This window comes from Mytilus trossulus, chromosome 14 (assembly GCF_036588685.1).
Source record: "Mytilus trossulus isolate FHL-02 chromosome 14, PNRI_Mtr1.1.1.hap1, whole genome shotgun sequence".
Lineage (NCBI taxonomy): Eukaryota > Metazoa > Mollusca > Bivalvia > Mytilida > Mytilidae > Mytilus > Mytilus trossulus.
In genome coordinates this window covers 16,525,444-16,540,217 of record NC_086386.1, presented here as the reverse complement: position 1 = coordinate 16,540,217, position 14,774 = coordinate 16,525,444, and the positions used below count along the sequence as shown (strand labels likewise).

Genomic DNA, 14,774 nt, shown 5'->3' with positions numbered 1-14,774 from the left:
AAAACAAATATGTAAGACATAAAACAAACAACAATGAATTACAGGCTCCTGGCCTGGGACATTACAGGCTCCTGGCCTGGGACATTACAGGCTCCTGGCCTGGGACATTACAGGCTCCTGGCCTGGGACATTGCAGGCTCCTGGCCTGGGACATTACAGGCTCCTGGCCTGGGACATTACAGGCTCCTGGCCTGGGACAGGTACATATGTTCATATGTTGTTAACAACTCTTTTAAAGGAAGTTCATTATTTTTTTTAACAATAACTCACGTATTTTTTTCAATATAAAAAAACGGAAAAATAAAAGATAAATTTAACGAATTAAACTTTATAATACTTCATATGGTTGAATCGTCCCATACATTTTAATAAAAAATCGCAATACAACCGTTAAGAAAAAAAGTGAAAAGGTTCATTTTAAAGTGCGTTTATGAAGAAATCCCGTACACGGACCAATCGTGATGTTTTCCTTATTTTCATTTGATCATCTTTTCTCTTTCTAAAGACATGTTGAAAGTAAATTGTGTTACATTAACTTTCAGTCTCGAGCATCATCAAGAACTGTTGTCCATTGAGTTCCATTAGTGTTCTGTACTTATCTATACTCAGTCAATAAACGTGAAGATTAAAATAAGCAGGATCTTTTTTCCGTAACAAGAAGACAAAGCTCTACAAATTACCAGTCAAGCCTACGCGTCCCTGAGATGTAACAGTTTACATTGATATGCTAATCTCGTTTATTTAGCAGCTTTGGCATGCAAATCAACAAAACAAATTACGTTTTTGCAGCTGTTTTACTGGCCTTTGTGTAATGTGGAACAATTTCGCTCCTACCATAAAATCCAATTGTTATTAAAACCAATCTGAGGAACTCAAGAATCTGGAAATGACGGTTAATTTACAAGTATAAAAGTATTCCCTCGTGGGCAGTTGAAAGGACATATAGGATAAAGCTAACTGAATCAAATCTATTGATTGTGCTGCTTCATTCTTCAGACTTTTGCGTTTGACATTAAAAAATGAGGGAAAAAAAACCTAAAGAACATTTATGATATTTCTACTAGACTAAGAATTCTAATTGGCAGAGTGCTTTAATGGCAAGCTAAACTTTTCTATCAGCGTTTTATAAATGAAACTAATTCAGCGTCTTGTGACTTTACTGAATATTTTTACTTTGAGTTCCTCTCAATAAAAAGCTAGAATCCGTTTGAGTCCCCTAAATGTAATTTTTACAGTGATTTGTTTAATGTGGGTTTTTTTTAATGTGATTGATGTTATCAAAATTCTAAATATATGGCTTTACATTATGCTGGGCGAGACAGAGGCGGAAGAAACGAATATTTATGGTTTCGGTTGCCATACGTAACCTTACTGTTAGTCCCAAACCTAACCTTTTTTTAGCTATTTTTCATTAAGCACATATGATGTCACAATTTTTCCTCTGTATATATATATATATATATATATATGTTGCATACAAACAATTATCAAGATAAAAGGATCCAACTCTCTTGGCAAAGAAGGTTGAAATGGATTTGACAATGCTTTACATAGATATAGGAAGATGTGGTGTGAGTGCCAATGAGACAACTCTCCATCCACTTTGGTCACATAACTCTTAACGTTTCGACGCATCCCTGACCTTCAAATAAAAAGGTTCTCGAGCATTCTGGACCTAAAAATGTACAAAATGGTTTTTTTTTTACTTTCTGTCGTTATCAAAATAGTATAAACTGATTGTAAAGGTTCGGAAGCACTGGAGTTCCATACAAAATAAAATTACAACTTGTGCGCACGAGTAACACTCAAGTTCAGCTCAAAGAAGACGAACAAAATATACAAGTATGATTACCTTATTCATGGAAGTAATATAGTGTCGTCTTTTCTATCTTCCATGCTTGATATTCAGTGGTTGTCGTTTATTGATTTGGTTCATAAGTGTTTCTCGCCTCTCGTTTTTTTTTTTATAGATAAGACCGTTGTCTTTCCCGTTTGAATGGTTTTACACAAGACATTTTTGGAGCCCTTTATATCTTGCTGTTTGTTGTAAGCTAGGGCTCAGTGTTGAAGACTGTATTTTGTCCTATATACTATTACTTTTAAAAATTGTGACTTGAAATGAGAACTGATCATTGGCACTCATACCATACTTTTCTTATAACTATTAACCCAACTATTTCTTATAGTTATGTCCAATACGGCTTAAAAGACATACTTTAGAACAAACTCGGACATAATCAGTGTTAAACGTTGTACGGTAGGACACACTGTCGACTGTGATTTCAACTTTTCTTGTATGATTACCCACTATGTCAATCAAGCCATATGGCCATTGTGGTCAATGGCGTGAGAGTAATAAAATGATCGACAAAAAGTACACGACAAAAAATCTCGGACGGACAGTAATTATGGGGAACTTGTTTGTTCTACATAATCATTGATTTCCACTTATAAAGTTTAGAAAGGTTATGTATTGTATTCAACACCATTGGAAATGGATGTAGAGAAAAAAAAATACGACCATCTAATGCACTTGTATTACACTTTTGTATTATTAAAACAATTGACAAATACACATTTAAATAGTAAAATGAAACAGAAACAACGTACCAAAGAATGTTTCGTAACAACAGGTTAAAACTAATTGAACGATTGAAACATTTAAAATCATCACAAATATTCAAAATTTATAAACCTCGCATAAAGGGTGGTATCCGAATCTTGCTGACCACAACAATTGGTCTTCAGTATAACTGGTTGTATTGGTTATTGAAATCCTACTTTGGACACTTGCAAGATATTTATCAGAAATTATGGAGATTTGGTGTGATTGGCAAATAGACAACTTATCACAAACGACCTTATAGGATAGGGTGGTGAATAGGTTATCTGACCATACTGTCTGTGACAACTTATCACAAACGACCTTATAGGATAGGGTGGTGAATAGGTTATCTGACCATACTGTCTGTGACAACTTATCACAAACGACCTTATAGGATAGGGTGGTGAATAGGTTATCTGACCATACTGTCTGTGACAACTTATCACAAACGACCTTATAGGATAGGGTGGTGAATAGGTTATCTGACCATACTGTCTGTGACAACTTATCACAAACGACCTTATAGGATAGGGTGGTGAATAGGTTATCTGACCATACTGTCTGTGACAACTTATCACAAACGACCTTATAGGATAGGGTGGTGAATAGGTTATCTGACCATACTGTCTGTGACAACTTATCACAAACGACCTTATAGGAATAGGGTGGTGAATAGGTTATCTGACCATACTGTCTGTGACAACTTATCACAAACGACCTTATAGGATAGGGTGGTGAATAGGTTATCTGACCATACTGTCTGTGACAACTTATCACAAACGACCTTATAGGATAGGGTGGTGAATAGGTTATCTGACCATACTGTCTGTGACAACTTATCACAAACGACCTTATAGGATAGGGTGGTGAATAGGTTATCTGACCATACTGTCTGTGACAACTTATCACAAACGACCTTATAGGATAGGGTGGTGAATAGGTTATCTGACCATACTGTCTGTAACATTATGGAGATTTGGTGTGATTGGCAAAGAGACAACTTATCACAAACGACCTTATAGGATAGCCGGGTGGTGAATAGGTTATCTGACCATACTGTCTGTAACATTATAGGATAGGGTGGTGAATAGGTTATCTGACCATACTGTCTGTAACATTATCTTATAGGATAGGGTGGTGAATAGGTTATCTGACCATACTGTCTGTAACATTATCTTATAGGATAGGGTGGTGAATAGGTTATCTGACCATACTGTCTGTAACATTATCTTATAGGATAGGGTGGTGAATAGGTTATCTGACCATACTGTCTGTGACAACTTATCACAAACGACCTTATAGGATAGGGTGGTGAATAGGTTATCTGACCATACTGTCTGTAACATTATGGAGATTTGGTGTGATTGGCAAAGAGACAACTTATCACAAACGACCTTATAGGATAGCCGGGTGGTGAATAGGTTATCTGACCATACTGTCTGTAACATTATAGGATAGGGTGGTGAATAGGTTATCTGACCATACTGTCTGTAACATTATCTTATAGGATAGAGTGGTGAATAGGTTATCTGACCATACTGTCTGTAACATTATCTTATAGGATAGGGTGGTGAATAGGTTATCTGACCATACTGTCTGTAACATTATCTTATAGGATAGGGTGGTGAATAGGTTATCTGACCATACTGTCTGTAACATTATCTTATAGGATAGGGTGGTGAATAGGTTATCTGACCATACTGTCTGTAACATTATCTTATAGGATAGGGTGGTGAATAGGTTATCTGACCATACTGTCTGTGACAACTTATCACAAACGACCTTATAGGATAGGGTGGTGAATAGGTTATCTGACCATACTGTCTGTAACATTATGGAGATTTGGTGTGATTGGCAAAGAGACAACTTATCACAAACGACCTTATAGGATAGCCGGGTGGTGAATAGGTTATCTGACCATACTGTCTGTAACATTATAGGATAGGGTGGTGAATAGGTTATCTGACCATACTGTCTGTAACATTATCTTATAGGATAGGGTGGTGAATAGGTTATCTGACCATACTGTCTGTAACATTATCTTATAGGATAGGGTGGTGAATAGGTTATCTGACCATACTGTCTGTAACATTATCTTATAGGATAGGGTGGTGAATAGGTTATCTGACCATACTGTCTGTAACATTATCTTATAGGATAGGGTGGTGAATAGGTTATCTGACCATACTGTCTGTAACATTATCTTATAGGATAGGGTGGTGAATAGGTTATCTGACCATACTGTCTGTAACATTATAGGATAGGGTGGTGAATAGGTTATCTGACCATACTGTCTGTAACATTATCAGATAGGGTGGTGAATAGGTTATCTGACCATACTGTCTGTGACAACTTATCACAAACGACCTTATAGGATAGGGTGGTGAATAGGTTATCTGACCATACTGTCTGTAACATTATGGAGATTTGGTGTGATTGGCAATGAGACAACTTATCACAAACGACCTTATAGGGTAGCCGGGTGGTGAATAGGTTATCTGACCATACTGTCTGTAACATTATAGGATAGGGTGGTGAATAGGTTATCTGACCATACTGTCTGTAACATTATCTTATAGGATAGGGTGGTGAATAGGTTATCTGACCATACTGTCTGTAACATTATCTTATAGGATAGGGTGGTGAATAGGTTATCTGACCATACTGTCTGTAACATTATCTTATAGGATAGGGTGGTGAATAGGTTATCTGACCATACTGTCTGTAACATTATCTTATAGGATAGGGTGGTGAATAGGTTATCTGACCATACTGTCTGTAACATTATAGGATAGGGTGGTGAATAGGTTATCTGACCATACTGTCTGTAACATTATAGGATAGGGTGGTGAATAGGTTATCTGACCATACTGTCTGTAACATTATAGGATAGGGTGGTGAATAGGTTATCTGACCATACTGTCTGTAACATTATAGGATAGGGTGGTGAATAGGTTATCTGACCATACTGTCTGTAACATTATCAAATCTCACTTCGTATTATGCTACAAAGGACAGTGGGAAGACAAAAAGGGGAACAAATTGAAAGAAAAAAACATTGATCTGTTCATTTTCTAATAACGAAAGAATGAATTATCAACAGACAGGGTTGAGCGCTCACAAATATGTGTAACCCCGCCATGTTCTTTGTGGGTCTGTCTGTCCTGATACAAGTCATGTTTGAAATTTTGTACGTGTGTATTTAATGCCGCTGGTAGGAGTTTATTTTTTATTATTTTCAATTGGCAGAGCTAACAAGTAGTTTCAATAAATTTCTCATCTTTACAGGTACATTTTTTTATTAATGATGTGGTGAAACTAGGGGCAATACTTATATAAGATATCCAACTATGATACAAAAAGTCATGTTTAAATATTATACAGAAACTGTTGTAACATTATCCTAAGGGGAGCGTGAATCATTTTCTTGATCACAATACATGTGCACTTATTCACTCTTTAACTTTTTTAACAAGAATTCAACGCAACCTGGTAAGTAAATAACTTTTAAGTAAACAAGATTACTACTGTAAGGGACGACATCAAAAGATCAATGTAGGATACAAAATTTAATCAAATAGTTTGGGGAAAAGAGGGGAAATAAAAATTTCTGAAAGTTTTGGTTTATCCAACATCGATTTTACATCCATCCATATTGGTCAATCAATTTCAATTTTTCTAAAGGGGTTGAGATGTGTGTGTGGGGTGTGTGTGTGGCGGGGGGGGGGGGGACAAAACTATGTGAATTAAGTTTTGTTTATTCTACATGTCGTCTCTAATATATCAGAGTATAAAGCCTGTTGAATATGGGGCATTACATGGAAGGAAAATATACAAGAATTGCGTAATACTTCCACTATTTACTTTTTGCTTGAAATGCAAGACCAATTTTTTACTATGTTAACCGTGAAAAAAAATCAATTTATTCAAATCATTTGGATTCGAAATTAAAAGAGAAAACGTGATCAATATTATTGTATACCGAAGTGTAAGAGTTTGGTGTTAGTTTTGGGAGAATTCTCTAATATTACTCGAAAAACGAAGTCAAGTTTTAAAAATATATTTGAGGCGGTTTGACAAGTCGAAAATAGCAAAATGTAAATGTGTGATTTCTATTTTTCTTTCGTTTTTGTTTAAAAAAAGTGTTGGTCTTTGAACAAAGCGGCATAACCGAAAATACGAAACTGGTATGTGCGTTACTGGTAACAAGTAGGAAACCATATCTTCGGTATTTTCAGAATTTTTATGCAGAGAGCCGACATGTTCATTAATCGAAATGACACCAGATATTATAAGAAAAAAATAATGTACGAACACAAAGAAAACTGTTTATTTGTACAAACAGTGTTAATACAATGGAACGTTCATTTGAAGAAATCATTAAATATAAATATAATTATATATACCTGAATGCCTAAGTTTTACTATAAATCAAGTGTACATGGACTTTCTTGTAAAAAACAATTCTTTTTTCTATCAGAATCACCAGTAATGTACTGCTGCTGTATATACTGTTATTGCCATAGATCTACTTTATTTTAGAGAGATCCGTTTGCGCCAAAAATGCGTCCTTTTGCGCCACAACTTTTTTCTCCAATGCTACGTTTGCGCCACCTGTTTTAAAATCACATGGTATCACTTGCGCCATAAATAAAACACACGATTGCGCCTATAAGAAGAAAAATGACTTCCCTCCACCTTTATTTTTGGAACCGGCTCTATTTCGCCGATACCTTTTCCGTATGCAGGTAGTATGTTTGGTGAAAAGCACATGTCACTATAATAAATAATTTACTTGCTTATTTTAGTATCATTTCTTTTTGTAAGTGACATATATTTTCAAATGGAATGGGTATGGGATGGAGTTATGACAGCTGCTGTAACAATGACAACAAAAGATCACATGGTAGGCTGTTATATATTTTCTAACTTTTTTTGGTTATTAAGATTCCCAAATTTAAAAAAAAATTGTAAAGAAAGTGCTCTCGGTATCGGTTCTGGATTATGTAGCCTGACTACTGTAAAAGAATGGCTTGTAGTTGTATCTCTGAATACATATTTTTGAATATATAGCCTTCAAATAGACCTTTATTTTTTTGTCGCATAACCTATGTTTGTTTTATATGTATATCAAGAAAATAAAATAACAAACGCTGAGATAGTAAAGTCCTTACATTAATCCAACAGTTTGCAATCATGTGCTTATCCATTAAGATACCACTGTTTGTTTTTTGTTTTCATTTTTGAAAGATAAATGCCAATAGTTATTTGGGTTTAAAAGAAATATTTGTAGGTTGACATCTGCCAAGCCTTCGATTGAAGACGAATTCATGATGGTGTACCTATATCTGTACACCACATATTCCTATATCTATTTAAAAATGCAGTCCCTTATTTAATTGTGATGAATTAGATTTAAAAAGTTAGCTCTAAGCAAAGTTTTTGGTTGTTTTTTTCTAGGTCAGAGATCAAATGTCCAACAAAGCGGATTTCAAGTAGAGAGTTACCCGTTAACACATTGCACTAGGAACCAAACAAGAGGTAAATAAGAGTTAAATAAAGGCACCAGTAGTATATCGCTGTTCAAAAGTCATAAATCCATAAAGAGAAAACAAATCCGGGTTACAAACTAAAACCGAGGGAAACACATCAATTATAAGAGGAAAACCAAGGCAACGAAACAACAGAAACACTGAAGTGAACAAACAAACAATGCAACACACACAGAAAAGAACTATAAGATAACAACTGCCATTTTTCGAACCTGGTTTTGTCGGGCTAGCAAAACCTAGCACTTTTATTGCAATGTTAAGGTGGTACCCAACACTTTCACTAAAATTAATTTGGCTCGTTTAATTTTCATAAAATGTTGTCAAAGTATTTACCTTTTGACCCTTTAACAAAACTATAAAAATTTCAAATATTTTGAACCAACCGTTTTGTCAGAAAAATTACACTGGTTATATAGCAGTTTGACATGGAGAAGACGTTCTAAGTTGCAAAACTTGTGTCTAATCCTATTGTCAATGTTTTTGGACAATAAAATATGTTTAAACTAAACTAGCAGTTTGACAAACACCAATTTTGATCATCGAGAAGCTTAATATTCCTTTTACAATACAACGTAATTAAAACGTTTAGCTGACTTTACAGAGTTATCTTCTTGTAGTGTTAGGTACCACCTTAAATATAACACTAAAATGACAACGTTTAATGACAGAAATACAATCCAAATAAAAGCAAGAACATTCATTACCTACTAGTACCAGTAAATTATACTTACAAGTAACATGATGTTGGCATTAAGATTATTTCATATTGTGTTCAATTTTACTCCATTCAATCGTTCACACAGTTAATTCATACTTAACGTCTTTTCGGTTTTATCAGCTTTGCAACGCTTGTAATATGTTTTTTTTTAAATCTGCAACTTCAGTGAAAAAGAAATTCGTATCTGGAGTAGTAACAGAAGTTATCATGTAATGTTATCACAACATTATCATTAAATACAGTCAGCAAAAACAGGAAATTTGAGGGAAAACAAATTGTTTTTTGCCTTCACGTTCATGATCAAATTCCATGTAACAGTACATTTTCTATAAGATCAGTCTTAGTTACAGGAAGGAGCGTCTCAATTCATACGTAATAACTCAGTTGTATACACATCGACTGCTTATGTGACAAAAATCAAAATATGGCAATTTTAAGGGGGGAAAATATGATATTATCTTATTTTTTCTGCTTTACAAAAACAATATCCACCCTTGCTTTATATGAATATGCTAAGATGTATATAATTTATAACTGTAGGATATGTTCTAATATTCATGAACACAAAATTCCGGACATTGGGAACGTTGAATTCTGGAGGACAACACGGTAAGATCGACTTAAACAGGGGTTATTAGATAAGTTTATAAATGCACTTATGTTTACATTGTAACACCGAACATGCTTAACGGAGAAAAAAGTTGCATAAATATTCAAATAGTATATCAATGTTTATATTGATTTCATATACAAATACAAACAGATATACACGTCAATAGAAAGTAACGGAAACAATTGATTAAAACGCGAACAAACTGCAAATCACAAACAGCTTAGCTCGGTCGATCACAAGAGCATAACACCGACTGGTTAAACTTATACCTACTGAATACGGACCCAAAGTCATAAGTGGGGCCCACTGGCAGCATAAGAGGAGGCCCGCTCCCGTCTTGCGTCATTGATTCCCTCTATAATCAACCATTGTTTTCCAGAAAAGGGGGATCGGCTCCCCTCCTCCTAAATCCTAAAACAGGGCAAATAATTCCATCACTAAATAGGTACAATCGTTACAATGTGACGGCTTCAATTTTAAAGAAACTTAATTAATAAAGAAAAAAAGGAAACAATCGAAGCTTTTTGATAAAAATGGACATTCACCCCTCGACCAATAACAATATATAAAAAAAATACTAGTAATACGAACTTCGATTTCAGCATGAAGTGAACCTATGTACAGTAGTTGTCGTTTTTTATATAACTTATACGTGTTTCTCGTTTCTCGTTTTTATATAGATAAGACCGTTGTTTTTCCCGTTTAAGTGGTTTTACACTAGTTGTTTTGGGGCCCTTTATAGCTTGTTGTTCGGTGTGAGCCAAGTCTCCGTGTTGAAGGCCGTACTTTGACCTATAATGGTTTACTTTTATAAATTGTTATTTGGATGGAGAGTTGTCTCATTGGCACTCACACAACATCTTCCTATATCTATTCCTACTGAAATGTTACGTGGTGTTTGCTCTTCGTGGTAAAAGTTGCGAACTAAATGTTTTGGTCTGTAACACTGAACAACTATTGCAATCAACATTTTCGAGTTGGAGGACATAAAACTCTCAATGCAATAATTTCAATTGCATTCTTACAAATTTAAATGTCTGCTTTATGCATTTTCGGATTTCGACATTGTTTTTCGTGATTACAACATTTTATCAATATAATTTAACAGATCTCATCGCTCGTTATTTCGACCTAACATAATACATCTATAGGTAACACAGGAATATACCATAAGATGTTTCAAAACAGTATGTTATGTTCTAAATATTATAGTTCTAGTGTTGGCTTTAACATTTATCATGGTTTCATTGCTTAATTTCATGTAAAACAAACAATCGTTAATATCGATTTTATTTTTCAGACAAACTTTGTGAATTGTTTGAAGTAGTACATTTTTCTGTAAGAGTTTATAGGAACGCCCACGCTAGAGATATTGAGAAACATATATCAGAGTATGCTAGTAGGACGGGGAGTTGTTTTATTGTCTTTGTTTCCAGTCATGGAAGTAATGGGAACATATGTGGCAGTGACGACAAGTTGGTCAAATTGGAAGATCTTTTTCGCGCTGCCAACACTTTGAAGTTAAAAGGCAAACCAAAGTTATTCTTCATTGATGCTTGTCGAACAGGTAACAATTAAAATGACACATCTACCAATAACTTATCGAATAATATTGTAAATAATTATTTGATTCATTTTGTACCTACTTTTTTGAGGGTTTGTGTATTAATTAAGTTGTAACAATATGCTAAGTATAAGTTGTTTAGAGTGCCCTTAATGTTTTGCTTAAATATGAAGTATGAACATATTACAAATTTGGAATTTTTGTTACAATTTTTTTTCCTCTAAAAAGGTAATCCGGGTCATGTATTGTTTGGTCTACATGGTCTTTGTTTTTTCATTTTTTCCTCTGAGGAGTCGGTAGTTGGTGAATAATACACTAAATTTAAACATGATTTTAGATAAATCATTAGAATATGATATGTTCCCTCAATATTACTCATTCATCTTGGTTTTTTTTAATAGGAAGAAGAGATTCACGAGTACCAGAACTTTTACATTCGGACTTTTTGGTTGGTTATTCGTGTCTCAGCAGACAAACAAGTTATGACAAAGGCGGAGGACTATATTTAAAACTATTGATAGATGTTTACAAGGACGGACTGAAGTATCCAGCAAGGGATCATGGCAAAGAGTAAATTAATTTGATTTAATTTGTTCAAGTTTAATGATTTAATAATAAGTTGACTGAGGAGCGGTCGAACAAGTCGAAATAAGACGCCCACATTTTAAAAAAAAACTATATTTTACAGAAATAAGGAAATGTGGTTTTATTACCAATACGACAACTATGCACTGTTTGAATAAGTGGATGTTAGCAATTATAGGCAACCATGCGGCTTTCAACAAGGTAAAACCCCAATACTATATAGCCCAAAGGCCTCGACATGAAATATGTGAAACATTTGAAATGAGAAAACAAACGGCATAACTTATAACAAAACAATTTACGAAAACCAAATAAGACAGACACGACCTAACGACAACCACCGAACAGGCACATACAGGTTGTGGCGGGGAAAACATGTGTGATAGTGCTCAAACCTCTTCTAAACTTGGACAGTGGTGTAACAGAATAGCACAAAAAACAGATGGTAAAAGTCAGAAGCAATTGGTTTAACTCAAAAAATTAGAATGAGGCACAAACAAAACTTTTCTTTTTTATTCAACAACAATATTGCACAAGCTGTTAACCGATTTCTTCACAAAGAAAAAAAAAATACCATTAAAACTGTTCAAATAGAAATAAGCGTATTTGCAGTTAATAAACGTTTGTTTAAAGCAAATTACATTTGATATAAGATAAATCAGGGTTTCCCCCGCTATAGTTCATAGGGGATGAATGGTTGATTTTGCCAACTTTTTGTGAATAAAAAATGATGTCTTATTTACATTTTATATAGTTTATATCTCAAGTGAAAGGTATGGTTTACTTGATACCAGAATTAACCCACCATGTTCTACATTATATATTAAATTTCTGTTCCAAATCAGGAATAAGAAAGTTGAAATCTATTTGTTTGATCATTGATGTGTTTCAGCATTTGATTTTGATTTTGCCATTTGAATATAGACTTTTGTTTTCAATTTTCCTCGGAGTTCAGTATTTGTGTTATTCTACTTTTTGCCAGTTATTTGTCGATTGTCGGATGATTTACCACGGGTCTGGACTCCTTATTCATCCGTCATACTGGTGATCATCATCTAATTGTAAGAAAGTGGATTAGAATTTCAAATCTCACACATTATTATTTTCATTAGAATAAAAACAAATGTACAGATGCAGTTATTTTGTACATTTATTCATTTTCTCTTTATATTTTCCAGACGGACCGTTCTCCATTGGCAAGATAAAATCAGTGCCATGTTATGTAGAGATGGACAACAGCAATGTATGTCAAAATCTAGCTTGACAAAGAAGATGTTTTTACACACAAGATAGTAATAAAAAAGAATACTAGTACATGTACATCTAATTAATTTTCAACAATGCCTATTTACATAAAATGAGTTCTATAAAATTGAGATTAGGTATAGGGAATGTGTCAAATGGAACAACCCGACCAGGTATCGAAAACATTGGCTAGACAAAATGATTTTAAAAACAGTTGTTGCCATTTTATACCCAGGAGAAACCATCAGTATAAACTATAGGGAAATGACATCGGACATACATTTTGCAATAGAAATAAAACATTAGAATTTACGAAAGGCTCCATAATACATGTAAAGGCAGCTGCATATTCATTCATGATAAGACCTGTAGTGGAATATGCATGCACAGTATAAAATCCAACACACATAAATAAGATCAACGTTAAAGAGCAGGTACAGCAAAGCGCAGCAAAATTTGTACACATAACAACTTCAGAGAACGAAAGCCTGTTTCTGTCACAATTATGGTTACAACTTTACATTGGGAAAGTCTTGAAGAACATAGGAAAACACACAAATTATGCGTGTGATTCAAGATCCAGCATGATCTTATTGACATGGATCGTCAACAATTTCTTATCCCCAAATGATATCCGAACCAATACTTATGCCTACGGCCAATCTTTCTTTCCACAGAAGACAACCAAGGTGTGTGTGTGTTATTATATAAGAAAGATTTGTATGGTCGTTGCATGCACTCTTTTAATTAAAGAATCAATGAAATGTTATATTTTTTTCCAGCAAATAATTTGGTGAAAACATGTTCTTACTTCATTTCAATATTCTTTTCTAATTTATAAATGCACACTTTAACGAGCTGTATATACTACCTCCAATTCCGGGTTCATACAATTCACATGACATACTTACTTAATGGGAGTATTTCAAATTGTAATCTTCTATTGTACGTTACTCATAATTTTTTCAAGAGATCCGGCTGACAATGTATGAAGATTAGTTGTATTGTCTTATAAGGAATATGTTTTATTGTTGATTTCCTTACTTTTTATCCTCTACAGATGAGTGTCGTTTAAGTAAGTGCTGGGTGTTTCCCTTAAAATCACTCATAAAAATACGAACTAGGAGAAAATGACAACCATTTGTGTCATAAAGTTTAAGGAATTTCCGAAATGGATATTTAGTCAAAATCATCTAAGACAATTTTGTATCTAGTTTGTGGATACACTTGATTTACTGTCTAAGTGAAGTGTAATAGAGTAGGTGACATGTGATAAATCATCTTCTTCGTATTAAAATATCAAAATCAGGTCAAAATCTGGCTTTTTGACATGAAGTATAATATCAACAGCTATGAGTAGGAAATATCTCTTAATTCCTTCTTATGCAAGGTCTTTTAACATATAACACATTCGACTACATGGCAGAAATAAAATAATTGCTAATGCTTAAAAGGATCCCGCAAAAGACAATCTTTGGAATCCCAATTTATCATTATCATAAGCGGCCTCACATAAAATTAAATTGAAAATTATTAAGTTCGTGGCATACTTCTAGATTTTGACATGATGTCACATCACCAACCAATAAAGCAAGTCTGGAAAAATGCGTTATAAATAACATAACCAACATAATAACATGAAACAGAGCGTCACACTAGAGGAACTGTCTCCGCTGATATACAAGAACTCTCTGATGTACCTCAAAGAACAGTTTTTGTTGAATAACTCTGATCTATATTTATGACAAGCCAGAAACAGCAACTACAGCATATACCATTTTTGTGCCTATGACAGTATAATCTGTCAAATTATTACCAACCAAGCAAGTGAGCTTCTTCAAAAAGACTTTGCATCATTGGAAGACTAGGAAAACAAATGCCAATCAGCTTCT

General features: G+C 34.1%; 1 protein-coding gene across 1 annotated transcript; it reads left to right on the top strand.

Moving 5' to 3' along the window:
* The first annotated feature begins 6,059 nt into the window (after positions 1–6,059).
* On the top strand, positions 6,060–12,951 carry LOC134697063 (caspase-2-like). The gene is made up of 7 exons (XM_063559081.1): positions 6,060–6,097; positions 7,414–7,511; positions 8,066–8,146; positions 9,416–9,484; positions 10,789–11,055; positions 11,454–11,622; positions 12,816–12,951. The coding sequence occupies exons 2-7, from the start codon at positions 7,454–7,456 to the stop codon at positions 12,928–12,930; spliced, it is 759 nt and encodes a 252-aa protein (XP_063415151.1). The 5' UTR covers positions 6,060–6,097; positions 7,414–7,453; the 3' UTR covers positions 12,931–12,951.
* The last annotated feature ends 1,823 nt before the right edge of the window (positions 12,952–14,774 follow it).

Coding starts and splice junctions, on each gene's coding strand:
- LOC134697063 (XM_063559081.1), top strand. CDS start 7,454: ATGGGTATGGGATGGAGTTATGACAGCTGCTGTAACAATGACAACAAA. Junction 7,512..8,065: donor TGACAACAAAAGATCACATG/GTAGGCTGTTAT, acceptor GTTTTTTTCTAG/GTCAGAGATCAAATGTCCAA. Junction 11,623..12,815: donor GCAAGGGATCATGGCAAAGA/GTAAATTAATTT, acceptor TATATTTTCCAG/ACGGACCGTTCTCCATTGGC.